The 24,457-nt window shown below is 33.9% G+C and overlaps 1 protein-coding gene and 1 long non-coding RNA gene across 2 annotated transcripts; both read left to right on the top strand.

Moving 5' to 3' along the window:
- Positions 1-11,899: 11,899 nt before the first annotated feature.
- On the top strand, positions 11,900-20,515 carry LOC121257766 (BRASSINOSTEROID INSENSITIVE 1-associated receptor kinase 1-like). Its single transcript, XM_041158981.1, is given in 12 exon segments — positions 11,900-12,338; positions 13,292-13,424; positions 13,522-13,593; positions 15,724-15,867; positions 17,469-17,540; positions 17,655-17,726; positions 17,832-17,911; positions 18,570-18,695; positions 18,767-19,108; positions 19,506-19,523; positions 19,526-19,899; positions 20,096-20,515. Coding segments are annotated over 12 exon segments (1,845 nt in total). The 5' UTR covers positions 11,900-12,241; the 3' UTR covers positions 20,411-20,515.
- A 2,012-nt stretch (positions 20,516-22,527) lies between these two features.
- LOC121256897 lies at positions 22,528-24,122 on the top strand. The gene is made up of 3 exons (XR_005939126.1): positions 22,528-23,013; positions 23,119-23,416; positions 23,840-24,122. It is a non-coding gene; the product is annotated as an uncharacterized LOC121256897 (long non-coding RNA).
- Positions 24,123-24,457: the final 335 nt, after the last annotated feature.

Genomic DNA, 24,457 nt, shown 5'->3' with positions numbered 1-24,457 from the left:
GGAGTCCTTCATTTCATATATAATACTGATAATATTTTTTAAAGTCCATGCACTATATTTAAATCTCATTTTAATTTTGCAATTTATTTCTTTTTTTCAAAATAAATAAATAATTTTAATGCATAATATTACATCAAGACGATATAATAAAAATTAGTTGAAAAATAGAGCATAGAAAGAATTAAAGCTCTAACCTGCCCATTTGATCAACCCATTTGACAAATTGCAATTAACTAACCTGCCTAAAGGTTAATGACTTTAGGGCCTTAGGCCGTCATTTTCATGGCCTCCGTCGATCCTACTCTACCCGCCACCCGATTTGTCTTACCTACTGAAAAAAATGGATATTTTCTACTTATAATATTAAAAATTTATTATCCAAAAATAACGTGTATGGACTTTGATACAGTGCATGCTTATAATTGCAGTTAGAAATATAAATTATAATTTATAATTTAAATAATAAGTTATATTGTTAAAAATTTATTTATTATTTAGTAACCATATGTTTAAAATATTTTTAAACATATTACGTTTATTTAAAAATAAATGAAAAAAGTATTTTTTAAAGTATAAAATTCTAATTAATTACGTTCCGTATTATCTGAAAAAGCATGTTTGAGGAAATTGATTATTTTCTTCGAGCGTACTTTTTAAGTTATATGAGATTAAAAATACTTTAATATATAATACATAAAAAACCTAATTTTTCTATTAGAAAGCTTTTAATGATATTTAATTACTTTTTAAAACTCTCATCACAATCTCAAACATGCCCATAGTCAATTTATTTTTAAGATTTTTGAAAATATTTAAATAAAAAAATTATAAAAATATATGATAACCTCGTTTCACCCATGCATGGTGAAGTTGATCAGTAACGTGAATGCAGCTAGTATGGTGAGGTTGATGATCAACGCATGCAACTTCCAAACTGCTGTTGCGTTATTTTCAAAAAAAAAAAAAAACTGCTGTTGTGTTGTTGCAGGCATTGCGCGCTAGCTGGTACCGGCCACGGGAACCCTTTGCAGCTCTAAAATGTACCAAAATCCTATAGATTCCCCTTCGACCTTTTTAGGTTTTCCTGTTTCTAGGTATCTCCGTACATCTTCAATCCTTATCCTAGCTATTAAATATTTACTGCTACCTACCGTATGTTGGTATGTGTTTGCGCTGCCTGGCATTATGGTCCTGGCCTCTACGTTTTTTTCTAGGAAACGCGTGTTAGAGATCATCTCAAACTGCCTAAAGTCAATAAACTCCACCTGCTAAAAAAACAGGTAAATGGCGGTAGATGGCCGTTAGTCCAGCAGCAGCAGCAGCAGCAGCAGCAATTAATAGTAGTAATGACCAGATTAAAAAGATAATAACCATGGATACGACGAGTTTGGTTAACGTTGATCATGCGCGCGCATGGAAACTGGAAGGCAATCAGGACATAATTTCGTGGCGCAAATTAAAGGCAAATCCAAAGCATGGTGATTGAAAATCCAAAGCAGCCGCCATATGAACGTATAGTTCAGCTGTCTTCACCATTGCCATGCACAATTCATTTTGAAATTTAAGCTTTAATGGTTTATAGAAGCCTTTTTCGTTTTGCATTTGTTTTCTGTACCTTTTTTTTTTTTTTTTTTGCTGCGATTGCATAAAAATCTTTGAAAAAAAAAATTTGCCGACTTTGATGATAATAAGGTGTGCGTGTTCACATCTGAGCTTTTGACTGATTATTAGGGAAGGGATTTTTGTAGAACCAATTAACGGTGGTTGTTGTAGTTTTGAATTAAGTAAATAGTCGGTGTTGATCTTTTTCACGTAGAGAGTTCATCTTCGAATTGAGTACTTCTTGAATCTTGACCGAAATGAGGTAATAATTATGAGGCTGATTATGCATTTTTACTATCTTTGAAGTTAATAATAGAATTTTATGCAGCCTGCTCAGGGTTATGTCTAGATGTCAAAGATCGAATTAATTCAACTCAAATCAATCGTGATACGATCTATTATTTTTTTAATTTTTTATAAAATTTAAATTTATTTCAATTTATTCTATACATTTAAATACATATCTTAATTTATTTATATTCAACATATTTTAATAAGATTCATAAAATATTACTATTTACGTATTAATTTAAATTACCTGAAATCAACTTAATATACTCCGCCTGCTACGTGATCCTTTTAACTAGAAGATGGACATTTTAATTAATTAAAATAGTGGCGGTGCAAAATGTTGTGTCTATTATTTATTTATTTTTAAAATATATTCACGTCGGACAATTTAAGACATCTTTTTATATATCCTCTCAATTTAAGAACGAAAAAGTACTGAAAAAGTACTTAAACACACTGCATTTTTATTATAAAAATCTTATAGATTAAATTAATCATTTTTCATAGATAAATCATGCAATCGTGACTTTAGTTGAGGGACGTTTCATATAATTGGTTCTATATATATCACCGGTGTAATAAATTGTATAATTTTATTTCTTGAATATTGTAACTTTTTATTTGTAACATCTAAAACTGTATTCTTTTTCTTTTCTTTTTTTTTTTTTCTCGGCAAGTTAGCTATTTCATTATAAAAACTAGAAAAGGAAATATATAGTTTGAGTCTTAAAATATTACAAACCAGGAAGATCTTTTTCACTATGAAATTTCAGCAGTGTTGGTAGAATGGTGGAGAGGGGCAAGTTTCCATAATGATGATTGCAAGCAGCCCATTGTGCAATTTCATGCTCACATCGATTTTGTGATCGATCAATTTTACTTACAACCCAGTCTTCAAAGGATTAAAGTAGATATCTTAAGTCCGATGAAATACCTTGAATTTCCCAATCAAATCTGGAATTATGGTCTGAAATGGAATCAATCACTTGTTAGGAGTCTCCTTCAATTTGTAATTTTTTCAGATTTCTGTGATGTGCCTCTTAGATGCCTTCAAACATTGTTGTTGCTTCACCCACAATAGGATTGATGTTGTTAATGAAACTTGTGGTAACGAAGATGGGGTTGCCATCACTTGATCTGCAAATGGATGTTGTGGTGCATCCTTTTACTCTAATTGCCACATCAAATTCAAGCAGGTTAAAGCCTTCTCTAATAATGTGTGCTTTGACTATAGGATGAACATATTTCTGAGCCCAAGCTAAGATGTGGTCTTAGAAAAGAGAGGTTACAGATAAGATAAGCTGAGTTGGTGACGGTTTGAAAGCTGTGTGGATGACTTTGTTTCTGAGGAACCAAATGCAGTCCATAGCTAAAGATGCAAAGAGTCAGAAATTTTGGGACTCTTCTTCAGGAATTAAAAGAGAGCTTGAGGGATTGAGGATGTTATTTATCCAGATTGCGATGGGAAACTCATTAAATTTTGAGATGTCAATGGGCCAACTTGATTGCCTCCATAGAATTCTGGCAAAAGAGTAGTTGAAGAATAGATGGTGGAGGGTTTCCTCTTGTGATTCACAAAGGGGACAGAGTATTTGATCAGCATTAAGATTGATGGCTATTTTGAGAAGTGATTTTGTGAGAAGAATGTTATGAGCAACTTTCCAGATTAGAAGTTTGAGGCGGTCTTGAATTTTGAGCTTCCACAGCTTTTTCCAAAAAATGTCTGAAACAATTGTTTCGGAGTTATTAACCAAAGCTGCATAAGAAGACTTCACAGAGTAATTTCCTGAATAGTGATGAGTCCATTTTATTTTATCTTGCACTTGGGAAAAGTTATGCCTTAATAGAGGGATTTTGAGAATTTATTGGATTGAATGTGGCGAGACAATGGTGTGTAGAATGAGAAAGTTCCATCTCCTAAGTTCCTCGAGTGTAAGCTCAACAACCTTGAGGTTCAGATTAGTGATGGGATTATCTAGATTTGGTTCAGGGATGTGAGTGTCCATTGTTGGAATCCAAGCGTCTAACAAGACCCGGGTTGAGACCCCATTGTTAATCTGAAAACAAATACCCTTTTGAGAAAAGTTCTATGTTTGAAGAGGTTTTCCAAAACCAAGAGTCAAAAAACTTTTGCTTAATATCAAAAATGCTGGAATTTTTCAGATATTTCTTTGTTAAAAAATCTTTCTAGAGACTACTTGAGTTGTTGATGAAGGACCAGAGGAATTTCATGTTGAGGGCATTATTGAAGAGATGGCAGCTTTTAAGACCAAGACCACCAAAAGATTTTGGTTTACAGATTGATTTCCAGGATTTTGGGATGAATCCTTTAGTAGAATTCTGATCCTTACCCCACTAGAATTTTCTGAACATGCTGTCAATGTGAGTGGAAACAGATTTTGGCATTCTGAGGGTAGTCATAGTGTATGAGGGGTTTGAAGCTGCGATAGATCTAATGAGGGTTGTTCTGCTAGCTTGGGATAGAATTTTTGTTTTCCACCCCTAAAGTTTGTTTTCGATTTTTTCAATGGTTTCTTTGAAGATGTTTTTTTCTTAAGGTTCGATGAAGAGTGGTAGGCCTAAGTATATGAGTTTTGAAGGGCAAGTCTTGAAATCCATAAAGTTTTTTATTTCCCTTTTTGAGCAAATTGGAGTATTATTGCTAAAATGGATAGTGGACTTGTTGTGGTTTATCTTTTGACCAGACCAAGCAGTGTATGGTGAACAAAGGCAGCTGCTGTGGAATGTTTTACCTTTCCAAATAGAATGAGGTCATCTGCAAAGAGAATGTGTGTTATAGAAGGACCTCCTCTAGATATTTTGATACCTTTAAGATGGTTGAGATTTTCTTCTTTAAAGATGAGGTGGGAGATGACCTCGCTTCCAATAATGAAAAGGAATGGAGAGAGTAGATTTTCTTGTTTGAGACCTCTTGATGGTTGGGTAAAACCAGAAAGTGAACCATTTATAAGAATGGAATAAGAGACCGTAGACAAGCATTCTTTTATCCAACCTATCCATTTTTTACTAAATCATTGGATTTCAAATATTTTGAGGATGAAAGGCCACTCCATATAGTCAAAAGTTTTCTCCATATCAATTTTGATAGTCATGAGACCAGTTTTGCCTTTTTTCTTTTTGAGAAAGTGAAAAATTTCTTGGGCCAGGATAGTGTTATCATGTATAAGGCGACCCAGGACAAAAGCTGATTGTTTGGGGAGATGATTGATGGGAGAATTGCTCTAAGCCTATTTGCCAGGATTTTTGCAATCACTTTATAACAAACATTTGCCAGACTAATAAAACTTTATTTAGTAAAGTTTATAATGTATTTAGCATTACTAATTTATAAACAATAATAAAGATATTCACAAAACTTAACAGAAGATTCCCAACCGTACATCTGACTCTAAATAACTTAATTTGTTGTTATTAAGAGGGATCAAGCGAGTATTTAAAAGAGGAATTAGTTATTTTTAAATTATCAAGTAATATGAAGAAGAGTAATGTTATGGACAAGTATCAAATGCATGAGGCTTGTGCAGGCCTTTTGTAAGAAAGTATATCTTACCAAAAAAAAATTGAGTTTTTCACACTTTTTATTATAAAATTTACTTTTTTTACAAAATGCCTATACAAGATTTGTAACGCCCAACCCTTTAGACCCAAGCCATTGAAAGCCCATCATGTCTAAACACATCATTTAGTCCCATAGGGTTGGTCACCTTGTTCTTCTCCCATTTCCTGCACCGAGACACCCAATTTCTATTTTCCCTCTCTCACTTTCAGTTACACACATTTTTCCTATTTTTCCTCCCCGTGCACTTCACCCCACTCCACAACTACTCCAACCCCTTTTTTTGTGCCTCGCTCCACCATAGATCCTCCATATTCCCACCTTCCCCATGCCTTTTTCAATCTGTTTTCTAATTCCATGCCCCCTCCAACAGATCACTCTCACTCGTTAGTCTCTCTTGCATCTTCTCCCCTGCGATTTTAGGGTTTGTCGTCTCCTAGAGTTTTATTCAATTTTCCTTGTTCTCCATCGCCAATCACAGTGCCACCATCCACGCTGATCCACCACATGCACCTCCACACCAACCCCTCCCTAGATGCCACTTTAAGAGACCAAATTGCCAAGAAGCCATGTGAGAACCACCACTTGAAGCCGCAGTTAACCATGCATGAGTTACACCACGCCAAAAGCAAACCAAGCCGTCGTGTATGCTAGATCTGATTGAGTCCCTCAGTAGGTAACCCACCGGGTGCCACCCTCCAACCACCTTGAAAATAGATCAGGCACATAGCTCAACTCATGCACAAATACCTATGTTTTAGGGAAGCCGAAACAAAGCACAGTTCCTTCCCCAAGCACGGCAAAAATGTTCAGCAACCCCACAAGCTTTCTTAGCCACCCAACTCTACAAAAAATGCCACCCAAGCCTCCACCCTACGGCAACCACAGTTCAATCACCGTAGGCCGTCGTCGCTACACAACTCTATCTCTCTCTCTCTCTCTCTCTCTCTCTCTCTCTCTCTCTCTCTCTCTCTCTCATTACATGGTTAATCACCGAGCTTGGCCATCAGCCACCCACCCGCCGTCGAGACCCTGTCATAGTCGAGGCCCCACCACTGCAGCACACTCATTTTCTCTCTCTGTCACGCAAATTCTTTCTCTTGGTAATTTCTACCACCCAACACTCTTTCTCTTTCGTATGTGTTGCTCTCAAGTGAAAAGTAACTTATATACACTATAACCCTAGTGCATACAGAGACCTTTAATATTAATTACCTGCATATCCTTTAATCCATGGCAATAGCAATTTGGATTTACAAATTTTATCCTCTGCCTCTAGTAATTAGACATGATTGTTAAATAGGCATGTACCTTGTTTCATAAACTACTTTTTTAAGGTGGGTTTGAACTAGGCCTTGTTTATATGTTGGGCTAAACTATCAGTGTTTTGAAGGGAGATGTGGTGTTGCTATTTTTGTAGTCTGAGACAAGGATGATTTAGTTACTATTTTTAGGTTCATATTATTCTAGCGTTAGAATTGTGGATTTTTTGTTAGTTAGATTGGGGATGTGCTTTAGTAGATTATTAACATGTAGTGAAAATTTTATAGTTTAGGTTATGATATTGCTAGAACTTGAGATCAAAGTTTAAGAAATTTTCTACAAGAGTCAGGTAAGCAGGATTCCTATGCTAAACTTTGCATAAAAATAAAATTAACTAAGGTTGATTTGTGAAAAATATGCATGATATGTTTTGAAAAAAAATGTGAAAACAACCTCAGTTATGTGTTTTGCATTACTCATGAAATCTGTATAAAAGAGAAAGCATTTTCTGACATTGCTGGTGTAGACATGAGCAAAAAATTTAGCATTCTTTTTTTTAACTATGCAAAAAGAGCGAATATGAAATTTGAAAAATTTATGCATATTATATAAAGATGCTCTGAATCTGTTTCGATATGTGAAAATTATATGAATCTGTTCAGTACTTTATTTGATATGACATGGCATCTGAAAAATATTTGGCATGACATTCTGATTCTGTTTTGATTTTGTATATGATTATGTTTTTGGTTCTGATTTTGTTATATGGATGGTACCAACTTCTCTGATATGAGTGCACTCACTTTGAAAACAAAGTGATTTTTCTGTGTGGTCTTTCTTGTGTGCACACTCAGGATTCTGATAATGAATAATGGAAAGATTCACATTCTGATACCACATAGTTTAACCACCGGGGATAGCACAACTCTATCACGGGTGTTAAGCATAATTTCTGATATGATATGGAGATAATGATATGATAAGATGATGACGTTGAATCATGCTATGCCAAAGGGTTTTTGAAGATGAATTGTTTGAAATGTCACTCTGATATCCTGATAACGCGTTTTTGAGATCTGCATATTGAGATTATAATGTTTTGTTTCTGCATTTTGAACTCTGTGAAAAGACTCATGTTTACATACTAAATGTGTTCTCTACTTATTGAGTTGTTGATAACTCACTCCTTATTTTCATAATATTTTCACATATTTTTTATGTTTCAACTAAAGATTAGAAATAGAAAGCACAAGTAAGGCTATGTGAGTATAGTGGATTAAGCACAAAAGGATGACATGGTTATTAGATAATTTTATTCAATAAATTTGTTGTGTTCTGATGACGTGGTATGTTGAGAAGTTGACGTTTATATTAAAAATTTGTGGTGTTACTAGTTAATTATTTGGAATAGTTGAGTTAAAACAATGAGATCTATGTGTAATTGAGATATTGGAAGATTATATCTATATTGTGAGATATAATTTTAGGTGATAGTTGGTACTCTCTGACCCCAACCAGGACCGGGGCGTTACCAGATTTATACATTTAGAGCATGTATACATCTTTATTATATGAATAAGAGTATGAAAGGAATAGTTTTAACATACTTCGTTTTATGCATGTGTTAATAGTATGACGTGAATTAATAATCTTACTTGAATTAATAATCTTACCTGGATCGCTCTCTGGTTGAGACCGCCATTTTATTCGGCAACAGCCCACGGGGCCACTCCTCCACTAGTATCCACTGCTTAAGTACCGAAAAGGCTAGACCAAGCTGGACCCACATTGCCGATGGGCAGCCACGTTTACGGACCGAATGTGCATATTTTGGTCCGCTAACTCAGATAGATTTACGGCCCAAAAGTATTTCAGAACGTACAAACCTACCCTCGTGTAGTGTCACTTCTCGTGCAATAATCTATTTTATACGTCCCTCTCTTATATTTTGTATACTCAAATTGGAAAAATTAATTGTAACGATTTTGGTATTATATAAATATAATTTTTTAATAATACGGCATATTGTATTAAAACGAGAATACTAACTATGTGTATGAGTAATGTTACTCTTCATCTTAAACTTTATTATCTTCAATTACACATGACGATATGTTAATAGTTTATTCTATCGACCACTTAAATGATACCAATTTAAAATCTACCGCATCATCAAATGTGACTAAGAATGATAAAGACTCCTATAGATATTCTTTGCTTAGAGCATCCTCTAGCCAAATGTGAATGCAATCCAGAATTTGACTAATAATTCCTTAAAAATGTCTACATTAAAGGAGCCAAAAGGCATATATTTTACATAAAAACTACGGTAAATTTCCATACTTGTATGGTTGTCCCTCCAATTGATTAGTTTATATTGTTTTTTCTCTCCTCACACTCATACATTAAAAGATATACATTAAATAGTAGATACAAAAATTAGAGAAACTAAAAATAAAATATTTGATTATAGAAAGTGGTATTGCTAATTTAATCGTAGATTAAAATTTTGAATGGATACAAAAGATTAAATGTTACATTTTATCCAAAACTTGACTAAAATTTTGTCTACACTAATGTAAATGCTCTAGTCTTGGGGGTTAATTTTTGCTTGGATATTGAGATGAGATGAAATGAAAAATGTATAAATAGTTGTGAATAGTAATAAAATGATTTGAGTAAATATGTTTTATAGGGTTTTGAGAGATGTGAGAGAACAAGTTAAATAAAAAAAATTATAAAATGTTGTTATGATAATTTTTTTGTTTTAGATTTGAAAAAATTAAATTATTTTTTATGTTTTATTTGAAAGTTTAAAAATTCAATGATTAAATAAAAAATTAAAAATTAAAAATAAAAAAAATAAAAAATATTTATATTTAAGTGATATTTATAAATTAAAATAAAATTAGACGAGTTGAGACATCTAGCATCGAAACGGGTTGCTTCCACCGCGCGCCTTTCTTGACTGTTGGCGCTAAAGTCAAACAAGACCGTTTCGTTGCCGGGATTAATATATGTAGTCGGGTGACCTTAATATGCGTGATGTTTGGTGTAACGACATTCAGTCAAACATATACTTGGTAATTTGTTAGAGTCAATATTTCTAAACAAATATTTGAATTTTGAATCTTTTAATTTTCTAGACGCAAATTGCGATTGGGTCCTACTCCTACTAATTTGTTTAGGTTGTCCCAATAGGTAATGATGTGATGTTTGGATTTATATATTTTAATTTATTGTCTCCATTATTGCCATTTTTTTAAAAGAGTAATAAAAGTGAGGACATGAACTTCGCACATCCTCTGTAAAAGAGGAATCAAATTAAATGCTCATAAATCATTGACTTGTCCTTCCCTTGATATGAACATAGAGGCTGTTGTTTAATTAAGTTGAGTTGAGTTGAAATAATAAAATATTATTAAAATATTATTTTTAATATTATTATTATTTTAAAATTTAAAAAAGTTGAATTATTTATTATATTTTTTAAAAAAATTATAATAATGAGTTAAGTAACTAAACGAAATCCATCTCAACTCAGTATAATTTTTTTTTTCTTTATCTAATATGTGGTATATGGATGATAAGTAAAATGACTCAATTAATTTAATAAAAATTAAAAATAAAATAAAACACATATGGTGTGTGGTGTAAGACGATGTGTAGCATCGTCCTAAATTTTACTATTTAATCAAATAAACGATATAATTAATTTATCAGAACAATGAATTTGACTAATTGACCTTGCAACTAGACCATTCCTTTTTTTTTTTTTTTTTTTGGTTGGATATAATTTTATTAATTATTTATTGGATGATATAAAATTTTACATGCCATTGTAATCAGAATTCATACATGAATACCAATTTTTAATAAGATAATGGCACGAAATGATTTTGTGTTCATATTTTTAAATTATCTAGTAATTAGTCGCTCACTCATATAACATGTATAGAAAGCTACTAGTTATGAAGGTTAATTATAATTTGATCCTAGAGTTTTGCATGACTTAATTATTAACTACTAAAAACTAGACATAGTAGAAAGAATATGAAGAATTAGTAAGTAAAATTATGAAGTTTATTTTAAAATTTTAAATTATCTAATATTTATTTATTGATATGATTTTTTAAAATTCTTATAAAGAGAAATGATCAATTTTATGTTAATTTAATATAGGACTGAATGGTAGATAAAGAAATAAAATAATTAATAGGACTGAAATGACTGAACTGATCATTTATTCCAAAATTATATAAAATATAAATAATAGATTATTTATTTTAATAAAAGGATAAATTTCATTTCAAATTGAAATTGATGATATCACGTGCATCCGAGAGAAGATGAATGGAATTAATTACATTTTACCTTTCACTCAATTCACAATTTACTTTTAAAATTAATAAGTACATTAAAGTGAACTTTTAAATTTTCAAAATTTTTCAATCCCTCCTTTACGTCTACTAGTAGTGTCGAATACAACAAAAATTCACTATAATGATATAATTTTTATTTAATTTATTATATTTGACCATATAAATAAAAAATAATATATGTTATCAATTTATAATAAATTGTTAATCATTACCTATATATAAAATTATTTTATACCTAAGTTATAAGTAAGTATAAATAATTTATGTACACAATGAAATTATTTGATATTCATTAATCATATATAAATTAATAAAAAAATTATTTTATGATTTATGATTTATTATTAATTGATAATATATATTATTTTATATTTTATATAGTCAATGATAATAAATTATATGAAAATTATATTTTTACAGTTAATATTATACACATGAGTAGCACGAGCAATGAATTTTTATTAGATTTAATACTGCTGATAGATGGAAGGGAAGATTGGAAAGTTTTGAAAATTTAAAGGTCTACTTTGATATAATTATTAATTTTAAAAGTACATTATAAATTGAGTGAAAGTTTGAAGGATAAAATATAATATACCAAATAATTTTACATATAACTATGAAATATATAAACGCCGTATAATTATTTTGAAAAAGATTAAAATCTATTATTAAAAAATTAATTTTTTTATATAAATCTTATATTTTACTTATTTTTTTTAAAATGACATGCGACGGTTAGATAATTCGCAAATATATTTTATCATAATATACCTATATGAATATCATGTTGGAAAAATTGATGGTCTTTCGTGACTTTGCATGCCATTTCTTTTTGGGTACCGAACAAAATTCCTCCCCAATTCGATTCCCTGGATCACATGCAAAACAAAGTTTAGGTTCCTTTTACAAGCAAAAGAAGAAGACGAACAAATATTCCCAGGATTTGGATTTCGCAGTGTTTCACTCTCTCTTGTAAGTGTACTCGGCGGTTGCTTGGAGCTGATTCGGTCAACGTGTCCGAGGACTCTCGAGGAACTGAGGCGATTGATGTGGTTTTAGCTATCCATGAAGTGGTTTGGGACGAGGAACAAAGAGTTGATGTTATGAATCGGGATTAGAAATAATGGAGAGGCTGAATCTTTCGGTTCCGGTTTGTGCTTTTTTTCTATGGTCAATTCTGGTGATCGGTTTCGTATCAAAGGTCTCTGCTAATGCGGAAGGTGCGTGCTAGTCATGCTTTTATGATGCTTTCTGCTAGTTTTAGATACAGTCTCAACTCTTGAAATTTGAGTGTCTTTGGAATCGTCATTTCCATTTATTGTTGTGTGGTGAATTGAATTCCGAGTTCAAAGGAAATTGAGTTTTATTCGTTTAGTAGTTCTTACTTCTATTTGCTCAGTTGCCAAATAATCCTTAAAAGAAAATAAAAGGAAAAAGAAAGAAAGCTTGGGAACTTATATGGATTCCTATTTCTTATATGTTTTTGGATGAATTTGTATCGTGGAATTGAAGGATCATACTAATTTATTTTTGTAAAAAGAAAAAAAAAAAAAAACTATCGTGCTGTTTGTAATTATTGGTGATTAGGAAGCTTTGGACTTAAAATTTACTGGGCTTTCTGGGACCGTTTACTCAAGGAGAACCAGCTAGACTTGGTGTGAATTGTTTTAAAGGGTTTTTTTGTCTCATTATGCACTTGGTGCATAGCCTTACTTGACACTTCAGGAATTTGGGTTCGTTTGTTATCGAGGAGAGTATATAATTGATAACAATTGCATGATGTTTGGGGCTTTTGATTAAATCTTTCTAGAACCCTTATATGTGTTTCCCACTAAGCCAATATAGCATCTAAGATTGCAATTTAATTACTAAGCATGGATAGCCTGTCTAGTTCTATATTTGTGTAGGCTTTAAGTATAACAGTTCCCCCTCCCCCCATTTTATTGTTGGATTATAATTTCAAATTCAAGGACAGTTTTTCCTTTTCTGGATGCTGGTAAAAAGTATGGTTTTAACTGGATTGCATGTTAATTACTTGAAAACTGAGTACTGGCTGTCTGCAATGTTGAGAGAGCTCCCTTCATCATGTTAAGGAAGCTTGGATGATAAATTTTTTACCTTCAATTTTGAATCTACTAATTGATGTGATGATTACCTTACTCATGTAAGACAGGCGATGCCTTGAATGCATTGAAGAACAATTTAGATGATCCTAATAGAGTTCTGCAAAGTTGGGATGCTACCCTCGTGAACCCCTGCACTTGGTTTCATGTAACGTGTGATAGCGATAATAGCGTGACGCGGGTGTAAGCTTATGTGACTTGCTACTTGTACTTGATGTTACTCTTTAAGTTTAAATATTAAAATACGATGATGATACATTTATGTATCTGTTGCACCCAGTGATCTTGGAAATGCAAATCTGACTGGTCAACTAGTTCCACAACTTGGTTCGCTTGAAAATCTGCAGTACTTGTAAGTCATCTTCATGTTTACATGCTTTAAGGGTAATATTTTCTTCTAGCTTTTTTTTTCAATTAACTCAAAGGCAGTAAATGGCTTGGATACCCTTTTGTGCTCTTCATGACTAATGATGGCATGGATGAGCTTGTTATCGAGCCTTCATGTAAATATTCCTGTTTACTCCTATAAAATGTCATATACCGTCTTTGTATGAAATATATGTTTAATATATATTCACTTAAAAGTTTATGGAGACTAAATTCTCAAAGATTTGTCAATATGCAAATTTATTCACGTCTTAAAAGGATGTACATCTTCATGGCTAAAAGATGACATTTTTATTTTATTGTTTTTCCAAGATGTGGTTTAATTGTTCGTAGGTTGCATTAGTGTGTTGCTTAAGAGTTATTCATGCTTTAAGGTACATGGATATCATGATGATTCGGTACATAAGTTTCTCATTTCTCTAGATGCTTAATAGAGTACCCTCCCTATCATTGTTGTCTTATTTTACATTGGTCTTTGTTTAGTATATTGACTTTCTATTGCATTGCATATTGTGTGATATTCATTTTACTCCATTCGTCCCATTTTGTTGACCCTCCATGGAGATTTTAACTTTTCATGGAATATCATTGTCAATTTGTTTTTGTAATTTATTACTTTCCTAATTTTCCCTCATTGTTTTGCATGTTGAGACTCTCCTCAAATATTTAGAAGGGCTATTTACCCTCATTATGTCCAAGAAATGCGAGATACAAGTATGTGATATAAGTTTCAATCAGTGGAGACATTGATGTTGCAAGTGGTCACAAATGCATATGAGCATCATAATGAGTTACATTTTATATAATTTTCTAGAAACAACATTTTAAAATATGGGGATGCTTTATGGCGGAGGTTGGTAGATACAAAATATGGAATTTCGTGGGGAGAATAATGTACTGATGCTCAAATAAAGTTCAGGGTCCTTGATGTTTTACGTTTTACGAAGGTTCGTAGGGAGGGTGAGAAAAAAATGATATGGAATCCTGCTAGAAGTCATGGCTTTCTAGTAAAATTCTATTTTGAGGTTATGATCAGTTGGATGCAGGTAATTTCTTTCCATGAAGGAAGATTTGGAAAATTAGAGAACTGCTAACAGTGGCATTTTTTTTTCACTTGGACAGTAGCTCTAGGAAATATATTTTTTTGATAGGTAATCATAGGAATTTTATTAATAGAAATAGGCAAAGCCCAGGTACACAGGTAGTATACATGAGAAACACCTAATTAAGGTTTACGATCGAAAGAAGCAAGTCATGCTCTAGGAAATATTTTGACAAGTAGCAATTTGTGAAAGCTCTCAAACAATAGTTATGGATGGTGTGGTGTGTTTAAACCAAACAGAGAGATAGAAGATCACTATGAAATAGCTGGTAAATTGGATCATTGGTGTGGCCTGTTTTGGGTTTCACGAGTTATGCCCAATAGATGATTTATTGGCATGTTGGAAGGGGTAATTTTGAAGTACTCACTGCGGTGAAATTTGGATGGTAGTTACCTTGTATCTGATGTATCATACCTGGTGAGGAGTGCATGGAATTTGAGGGTTGTGAGTTGAAGTTTCTGCTTTTACACTCCCTCTGAGCAAACATTGGATGTGGGTTCTGAGTTGCTTTCTTAAATCTGAGGGAGATTTTGGATCCTTAAACTTTTATATTTTGTTTTTCTTTTTTGGTATTTCTCTTGTATGCTTCCCATCTACCAAGTGGCGCTCCCCTTAACTTGTTTTTCTGGTTAATGAAGTGCTTATGGAAGATAGATTTTCATCTAGAATGCAAATGGTTGATATGATATTGGTCTAGCCACTTGTACATTTTTGTGGCAATAATGCAGCTCTTTGCACATGTTCACCTGCCAACTATCTGTTTTGTTGTTCAAGAGTTATAGCTAAAAATGCACTTTGAGAGTGGATGTTCTCGATTTCATTGGTGGATTACATCTTTCAATATTCAACACCATGTATATGTTGTAGCCAATACTTTTTTCCATCTATCTCAGGAATGGCTGTCTAGCTGTGCCCGTGGTTGTATATTTAGTTGCAAATATATTTTCTTTGTTCTCTTTTCTACAGATCTTTAAATCATCTTGTTCTGACAGGGAACTTTATAGTAATGCTATAAGCGGAAGCATTCCGGATGAGCTTGGGAATTTGACAGACTTGGTGAGCTTGGATCTTTACTTGAACAATTTAAGTGGACCCATTCCAACCACATTGGGTGACCTTTCAAAACTTCGATTTCTGTATGACCATCTATCCTTCATCTTATGGTCCAAATGGTCCAAGTCAATATATTCATTTATTTTTTCTTGATCTTTCTTCTTGGATTATCTTTCTTTTGTCTATTTATTTAGCTCACCTGCCTGAGAACATGTATTTTGATGAACTAAAACCTGGCTAAGTGGACTTGGATAGAAGTTTTCTTCTAATTATAATTAGATTTTTTATTTTTTATTTACCTAAACTATCCGCATTGTGGTAAATACTTAAACTCGCACACACATGCAGACATGTGTATGAAGTGAGATAAGGTATTGAAAATCATTAACTGGAACAATAAAAAGTTGCCCGGCCCAAATATTGCTGGTTCTAACTCCAAATTTGTATATCCTTATTGTAGAATAGATTCAGATGGAAATATCATTGCACTGGCAGATAAAAACTAAATAAAAAAGGTGAACCTGTGGTCGGAACTCCAAAGGCAACATGCTCTGGTATCATATAATTGCTATTGATGTTCGTCATATAATGGTGCTCAAAATGCTGTTTAGATTTGGGAGGCTTTAGATATAGTACAGCATAGAAATCAATCCCACTATGCTAAATTCTGCACATAAAGTGTAAGAAGTTGGGTCGTTAATTTTAGGTGGTAATGCCCATCGACGTGTTAATTTATGGCTTCATTTTTATTATGATATTAGAGGGCATTTATGTACTTGCACTATGTGAGGTTAAATAGTACAACTTGGAGAAACCTAATTTTAGAGTTCTCTTTCCGAACAAGTCATCTTTCTCTTATCTTCTCATTCTTACTTTCCTTTCTCTTTTCTTACTATATTGTTCTAACTTGGTATTTGTGCAAAAATCCTGGCAAACAATTCTGAAAAAACCGAGGAAAACACTTCTCATTATCCATTTGTCGATGGTTCCTAGTTGTTGACATATTCAGAACTGCTGGCACCTTTCCTCTTTTCTTCCCTCTCCCAAGCTGCTGCTTCTTCTTCTCTCTTTCTCCTTTCTCATCTTTGCCACCTTTCCTCGTCTTATCTCTTTGAGCTTTCTTTTCTCTTCATGTTGCTTCCCTGCTTCTTCTTCTCCCTCTTAAGATGTCTTAATCATCCTGCATCAGTTGCTGTTTGAGGTCTTCATCCATGTCATTAATTAAGTATAATAGCTTTAGGGTGGAAAGTCGCAGATGTTAGGAGCATGTTTTGACCCGTTTATGATATATATATATAAAAATTAAACAGAACTGTTTGGCCGAGTTGTTTAGCTCACACTTTATTTTACCTACATCGTTTAATGTTGTCACCTCCCACTTGCACACTCAACACATGCATTATGTTAGTCTCATATGATCAATGAAAAGAGACTAATGCTTAACTAGAATTCAAGTAATGTGTTATACAAGCCGGGTTACACCTATTAATCATAGCTGGATGTAGCATGTGATCAAGTGTGATTACAGAAACATCGACATTCTACAGTGATTCTTGTTCTGAATCAGTATCATGTTGATTGTGTGTACTTATTGGCCATATAACTGATGGATAAAATAGTTGTTTTGGCAATGCAATAACATTTTGGTTATCTGTAAAATAACAGTATGTATTTTGTGAAATAGGCGTCTCAACAACAACAGCTTGGTAGGAGGAATTCCTATGTCTTTAACTAATGTTACATCACTGCAAGTCCTGTGAGTATCATCTTGATGTCTAATTTTTTCATGATTAAATAAGTTTATTTTGTTTTCTCACCATGAAACACATTGCAAAAATGTGACATTATCTTCTTTCCCTATCAAATGCAGAGATCTATCAAACAACAATCTAACAGGAGATATTCCAGTTAATGGTTCCTTTTCATTATTCACTCCTATCAGGTGTAGTGATTTTTTTTTTTCTATTTTCCTTGGTAGCATTCTTGATGGCTGATCCAAATTCTTACGAGTTCTTCGGTTGTTGATGGCTTGATCCAAATTTTGCAGTTTTAAAAATAATCGACTTAATAATGTTTCAGTTACTCCCACTTCTCCTCTTACTCCGCCTCCACCAGTTTCTTCTCCAGGTGCGTTATTAACGATGTTTCCATCATCAATATAAACTCTAATTGTATTGATGATGCCTTTTTTAGCTCTTTGGTTTTGTCTTACATATTCAAGAAACTTTTTTTTTGGCATTTTATAACTCGCCAAGTTTTGCAATATATCCACTTCCATTTTTCCTCCGTTTTATCCTGATTTAATACAAGTTTGAAGGATTCATGTGCAATAAATGTCTTTGGTAGCAACTGTTTGGAAATGGATTGTATGTGCAATTAATGCCTCGGCAAAGGTGGGTTGTTCTGTTTCAAAACCTTTTGATGGTAGCTTTATCTCAGATCTGATTCAAGTCTGCTGGAGCTTGAAGAGCATCTTCATACCATATACCATCCATCCCCCCTTTCCCTAGGCCCCTTGGCTCCCTCCTCAGCGAGGAAAAGGAGAAAGTTGACATTGTTTGGACAGTCGGACTGAACTTTTGGGGATTAATATTTGATAAGTCTGTTTCACCCAACATAGAAGGGGGAGAGAGAAAGTAGGATGATGCTATCCAAGTCAATTTTGAAGTACTCTAGAATGTACATCACACCTAGGTTGAAGTCTCCCAAAAATCATGAGACCAATGATGAGGTGAGGAGGGAGTTAACATTTTATGTTGTCTGATCAAATTCTGAATTGTTTCAGGTAGTTCCACTGGAGCAATTGCTGGAGGAGTTGCTGCTGGAGCTGCTCTGCTTTTTGCTGCCCCTGCAATTGCACTTGCTTGGTGGCGACGAAGAAAGCCACAGGATCATTTCTTTGATGTTCCTGGTTCGTGAGTCAATAATTGTTTTCTTTTGTTGTTGCAGATGGATCTCTTTCTTACTGGTTTGTATTTGCAGCTGAGGAAGATCCAGAAGTTCATCTGGGCCAGCTTAAAAGGTTTTCTCTGCGTGAGCTGCAAGTTGCATCAGATAGCTTTAGCAACAAAAACATTCTGGGAAGAGGTGGATTTGGTAAGGTTTACAAAGGACGCTTGGCTGATGGCTCTTTAGTAGCAGTAAAAAGACTTAAAGAGGAGCGTACCCAGGGTGGGGAGTTGCAGTTCCAAACAGAGGTAGAAATGATTAGCATGGCTGTGCATCGTAATCTGCTTCGTCTACGTGGTTTTTGCATGACACCAACAGAACGATTGCTTGTTTATCCCTTTATGGCCAATGGAAGTGTAGCATCATGTTTAAGAGGTACACCCTTGTTAGCTGCTTTTCTGTATCATACTCATTTTTCTGTATTATCAAATGTTTTATTTGATTTCATGCGACATGTTTTACTTTTATATATTCCCAGTTTACCAATTTCGCATGTGAAATTAACTTGCCATCTTGGTTAGATTTCAAGTGTAAAATCCTACATATGTTTCAGTCTGAGATAATTCGAGAAAAAAAAATTGAGATAATCAATGATTTATTGTATGGGTAAAAAGTTTGTACTTCTTATGGGCTCTACATCCAAACAAATTGTTCACACTAATTATATCTCAGACACCCATGCACACACCAAAATAAATTTCAAATGTTATGTGGCCTGTTGTTCTTTTAATTTTCAATTGTCCTCTCATGATTTTATCTATGCATTTTTTAGAACGTTCGGAATCACAGCCCCCCTTGATTGGCCCAAACGGAAACGCATTGCATTAGGATCTGCAAGGGGGCTTGCTTATTTGCATGATCATTGTGATCCTAAAATCATTCACCGTGATGTAAAAGCTGCAAACATATTGTTGGATGAAGAGTTTGAAGCAGTTGTTGGAGACTTTGGGTTGGCTAAACTGATGGATTACAAAGATACTCATGTCACTACTGCTGTACGTGGCACAATTGGGCATATAGCACCAGAGTACCTCTCAACTGGAAAGTCTTCAGAGAAAACTGATGTTTTTGGGTATGGGGTCATGCTTCTTGAACTGATAACGGGCCAAAGGGCTTTTGATCTCGCTCGGCTTGCAAACGATGATGATGTTATGTTGCTTGATTGGGTACGTAAATCAGATCTTCACATCACGGATTTACTTGTTAGGAATATATCATTTGACGACATATTAGCAATGTTTTATTGACTTTACATGGTATTAGAATCTTTTCTTGGGTAGCTCAATATTAAATGAAGAGTCTCTTTTTCGTATTAATTTCTGAGGTTATTTGAACTGCCTGACATTAGTTTTGACCATTCAGGTGAAAGGACTTTTGAAAGATAAGAGGTTGGAAAAATTGGTCGATCCGGATCTGCAGGGTAACTATATCGATGATGAGGTGGAGCAGTTGATCCAAGTGGCCTTACTTTGCACACAAGGCGCCCCGATGGAGCGGCCCAAGATGTCAGATGTCGTTAGAATGCTTGAAGGTGATGGATTGGCAGAAAGATGGGAGGAGTGGCAGAAGGAGGAGGTGTTCCGTCAAGACTTCAATAATATCGCCCACCCAAATGCTGGTTGGATCATAGACTCCGCTTCCCACATCCCTCCGGATGAATTATCGGGTCCTAGATGACCCTTTCTTGGCTCCATTCTTGGCATACCTATAAATTTTATCCTGGAGGCCCCTTTTCTATTTGGGATTGATATTTGCCATATATGTGCATATGATTTTTCTTCTGTTCCTTTCTTTTCTCTCCCACTCTCTGTTTTTGTGTATTTTTAGTGCCATTACACTGGTTTGTATAGTGAGTTGAGATGAAATGTGTTAAGATAAAAGTTTAAAGTTAAATAAAATATTATTAGAATATTATTTTTTAATATGATTCTTGTTTTGAAATTTCATAAAGTCAAATTGTTTATTGTATTTTACATAAAAATTGAAAAAATTATAATGATTAAATAAGAGATTTTTTTTAATACAAACTAGCCTAAATATCGCAGCTCATGACTGTTGTGGTGTCTGGAGATTTACCACACCTAACAAACGAGCAGGAAAGGGCCATGGAAGTACCACCATTTGTTATATGATGTATTAATGAAGTTTGTAAATGAATAATTACAGTCCTATTTTCTTCTTTATAAACTTGCTTTCTTTGCTATGGGTGATTTTCATAGAGTTCTGTTCGGATATAAGAAGTGTTTGATTTCATCTCATCTAATCATTATAATTTTTTTTAATTTTTCACATAAAATAGAATAAATAATTCAATTTTTTTAAATCTTAAAACAATAATAATATTAAAAATAATATTTTATTTAATTTTCAACTTTTATCTTAATTCATCTCATCTTAACTCATTATTCAAACCACACTTAAATCATTCTAGGCATTCATAAGTTACAATAAACCACCTCCTTCCTGCAATTTGCCTTCATCCTCCAGAGGCTTGTTTAAATGACTTGCTGTCTAAAACACCATATATACGGTGTCGTATTATGGCGTCTTTTTAAGGGTGCATACAGGATAGAGTTGCACAACCTACTATTAAGGGTGTAAATTTAAACTGAAAAATCGGTCAGGTCCAGACCGGACCGGTCCGGAACCGATTCCTATATTATGAAAACCGGCTAGAATCGGTCCGGTTTCAGTTCCGTAGTTTCTGGGACCGGACCGGACCGGTTGGAAAAAATATATATATATAAGTTTTATATATAATATATAATTATATATTATATATGAAATAATTTCTTATTATAATTTATAAACTATAATATAAAATGTTAATTTTAAATATGAACATTTGCAATTTGTTTGATCATATGTTATTAATATAATTATATATAAGATAATGTTATTATAATTTATAAAATAAAATTTTAATCTTAAAGATGAAAATTAAATTGATCATATGCTTTAAACATAATATATATTAAATTATTAATAACATTTTATCATAAGAAGTAACATTATATTATATATTTTTTATATTTTAAAAAAACTAGAAAATCGGACCGGACTGGACTCGAAACTGGTAAAATCGGATGTACCGGTTTAAGAAGATAACCGGTATGTAATCGGTTTTGAAAAATAAAAAATCGGTACATACTAATTCAGTCTTAAATTTTATCCAAAACCGGACCGGTTACGCCCTTACCGAATATCTACCCGCAACGTTCTTCGATCTTTGAACCCTAACCCGACATAACCCCTCCCCTGCCTCTCATCTTCTCTGTGCACCTTAAGAACCTCAATCGGTATGTGAATATGTTCTGTTCCTTCTTTTTTTTCGGTCGTATCCGAGATTCGCTAGCTTCTTCTAGGGTTTGCAAGGACAAAAAAAAAAAAAAAATAACTGTGAAAAACGAAAGTTTCTTGTTAGTCTTATATGATGACGGATTCGTGGGTGAGGTTCTTAGGTCGGAGTTGTACACCCTCTGATTTTGTGATTTATTATGTGCTGAAATTCATATTTCTTTTATGGACACATCGATTGGATTATTCTTCTTGTTTCGATAGTCTCCATTTCGTATTTTTATCCCCTTATTTGAATTAAAGTCTCTATATTTTTACGAAGAGAATGAATGCTCTTATATACACGTATGTGGGCAATCAAAATGAACGTGCCAGCTTACTACATGCAAGGAGCCTTAAGTTACGGGTACAGAATCAGTATGGCTTGATTGTCGGTAATTATGAATAGAAGATTGACTTGAGCTGGAGGCCTTGATTGACGCTAGCTGCTTGATTGTCGTGGACAGGATCTTCACTGACAGCCTTGAATCTTCCTCGCATGCCTCCAAACGCGGTGCAGTATGCTGCTCCAAGTAGTGTTGGGCTTCCTGTACCCCCCACCCAGGCCACCAGTCATGCCCATGGCTGCTTCGGTTCGGCCACCTTCGCCTTCAATGCCAATGACTTCTGGACAGCAATCTCTTGTGGTCAATCAACCACCCTCAATGCCACCATCAATATCTATGAATGCCCCCAGTATGCATGTACCACCTCCACCTGGTTCACAGTTTGCTCCTATGCCAGTTCCCCAAACTTATGTTCCCCTTCCTGTACACCCACTTACCACGCCTATGTTGCCTCCGCCGCCGTTGCCTTAAGGAATGCCTCCACCACCACCACCTGAGGAAGCTCCTCCACCGCTTCCGGATGAACCAGAGCCAAAGAGACAGAAGCTTGATGATTCTTTTCTTATTCCGGAAGACCAGTTTCTTGCTCAACATCCAGTACGTGGAATCTTTGTCCTTGCCCTTTTCCCTATTATAAACCTACAAATATCTTTTTTTTTTTTTCAATGGTTTATGGGATTGAGATTGATTTTAATTTTGCAGGGGCCTATTCGTATCTCCGTGTCTGTTCCCAATGTTGAGGAAGGAAATCTCAAAGGGCAGCTTCTGGAGATAACAGTGCAGTCCTTATAAGAAACCGTTGGCAGTCTGAAAGAGAAAATTGCAGGAGAGATCCAGCTTCCTGCCAATAAGCAAAAACTGAGTGGAAAACCTGGCTTTCTCAAGGGCAATATATCGTTGGCATATTAAAATGTTGGAGTAGGAGAAACACTAGCCCTTTTCTTTAAGAGAGCGCGGTGGTAGAAAAAGATGAACAGCTTCCATGACCAGGACATTCGAGGTGGCTGTTGAATATATCATGTTACCACTCTCAATTCCATGTTTTACTGCTGACCATTATTATTCTATCTTCATTGATGTTGTCTTGCAAAAGGTTACTGGTCATGTATCTTTAGGATGCCTTTCTGAATCTATTATTTTTGTCTTTAATCTAATTACAAGTATGCTGTCTTCTACAGGTCCAGCTTGTTGGGTGGGTCTCTCTTAAAGGGCAATGGGCAGTTGACGACGAGTTCCTTTTGCTTAGACTACTTTGTTTGGGATTTCTTGAAAGGTCTGTGCCACCTCTCTCTCTCTCTCTCTCTCTGTATGTGTGTGTGTGTGTGTGTATATATATATATATATATGTCTCTCAAGCAGGCTGTAGAGTTCTTCCAGTTTTCCATTTCTGATTTAGCATTATTTCTTGTCCTTGTTTTCACAGCTCTGACGGCAGGCAGCTATTTACACCTGCCGGGGGACTGCAGTAACGGGAGGCAGCAGATAAATTCTTAATTTTTATTGTATCGCCCTGATTGGTAGAAAAAACAACAAAGACGTCATCGATTTCTGTACAAAAATACAAGCCAGGAACTGAGAAGATTTTCTTATATTATCGAAGATGATTATAATTTATTTTAACATTCATCATTGGAGATATTTCGGGTGATTCAACAGGATTGAAATGCCAACTTCTTATGAAAAACTGAAGTTATTTCTCTTCCCAAGCATTCTATATCGAATAGATTCATAGATGGTGGCGTCTTACATATTTTTCTTTTTTCCCCTCAACCTATTTTATTTTTCTTTAAAGAGCTCGTTTAGATTTAAAGACTGTTTCATCTCATCATATCATTACAAATTTATTAAATTTTCACATATAAACAATTCATTTTTTTTTAAATTTTAATTGAATTTTTTTAAATTTTAAAATAATAATAATATTAAAAGATAATATTATAATAATATTTTATTTAATTTTTAATTTTAATATGAAACTATTTCATTTAATCTCTGCATCTAGCGTTAATTATAGAATTGTAAATTTATCTCACTTAATAAA

The sequence above is a fragment of the Juglans microcarpa x Juglans regia genome, chromosome 3S (genome assembly GCF_004785595.1).
Source record: "Juglans microcarpa x Juglans regia isolate MS1-56 chromosome 3S, Jm3101_v1.0, whole genome shotgun sequence".
In the NCBI taxonomy this organism is placed as follows: Eukaryota; Viridiplantae; Streptophyta; class Magnoliopsida; order Fagales; family Juglandaceae; genus Juglans; species Juglans microcarpa x Juglans regia.
The sequence above is the reverse complement of the archived record's forward strand: the minus strand, read 5'-3'. Positions and strand labels throughout refer to the sequence as shown.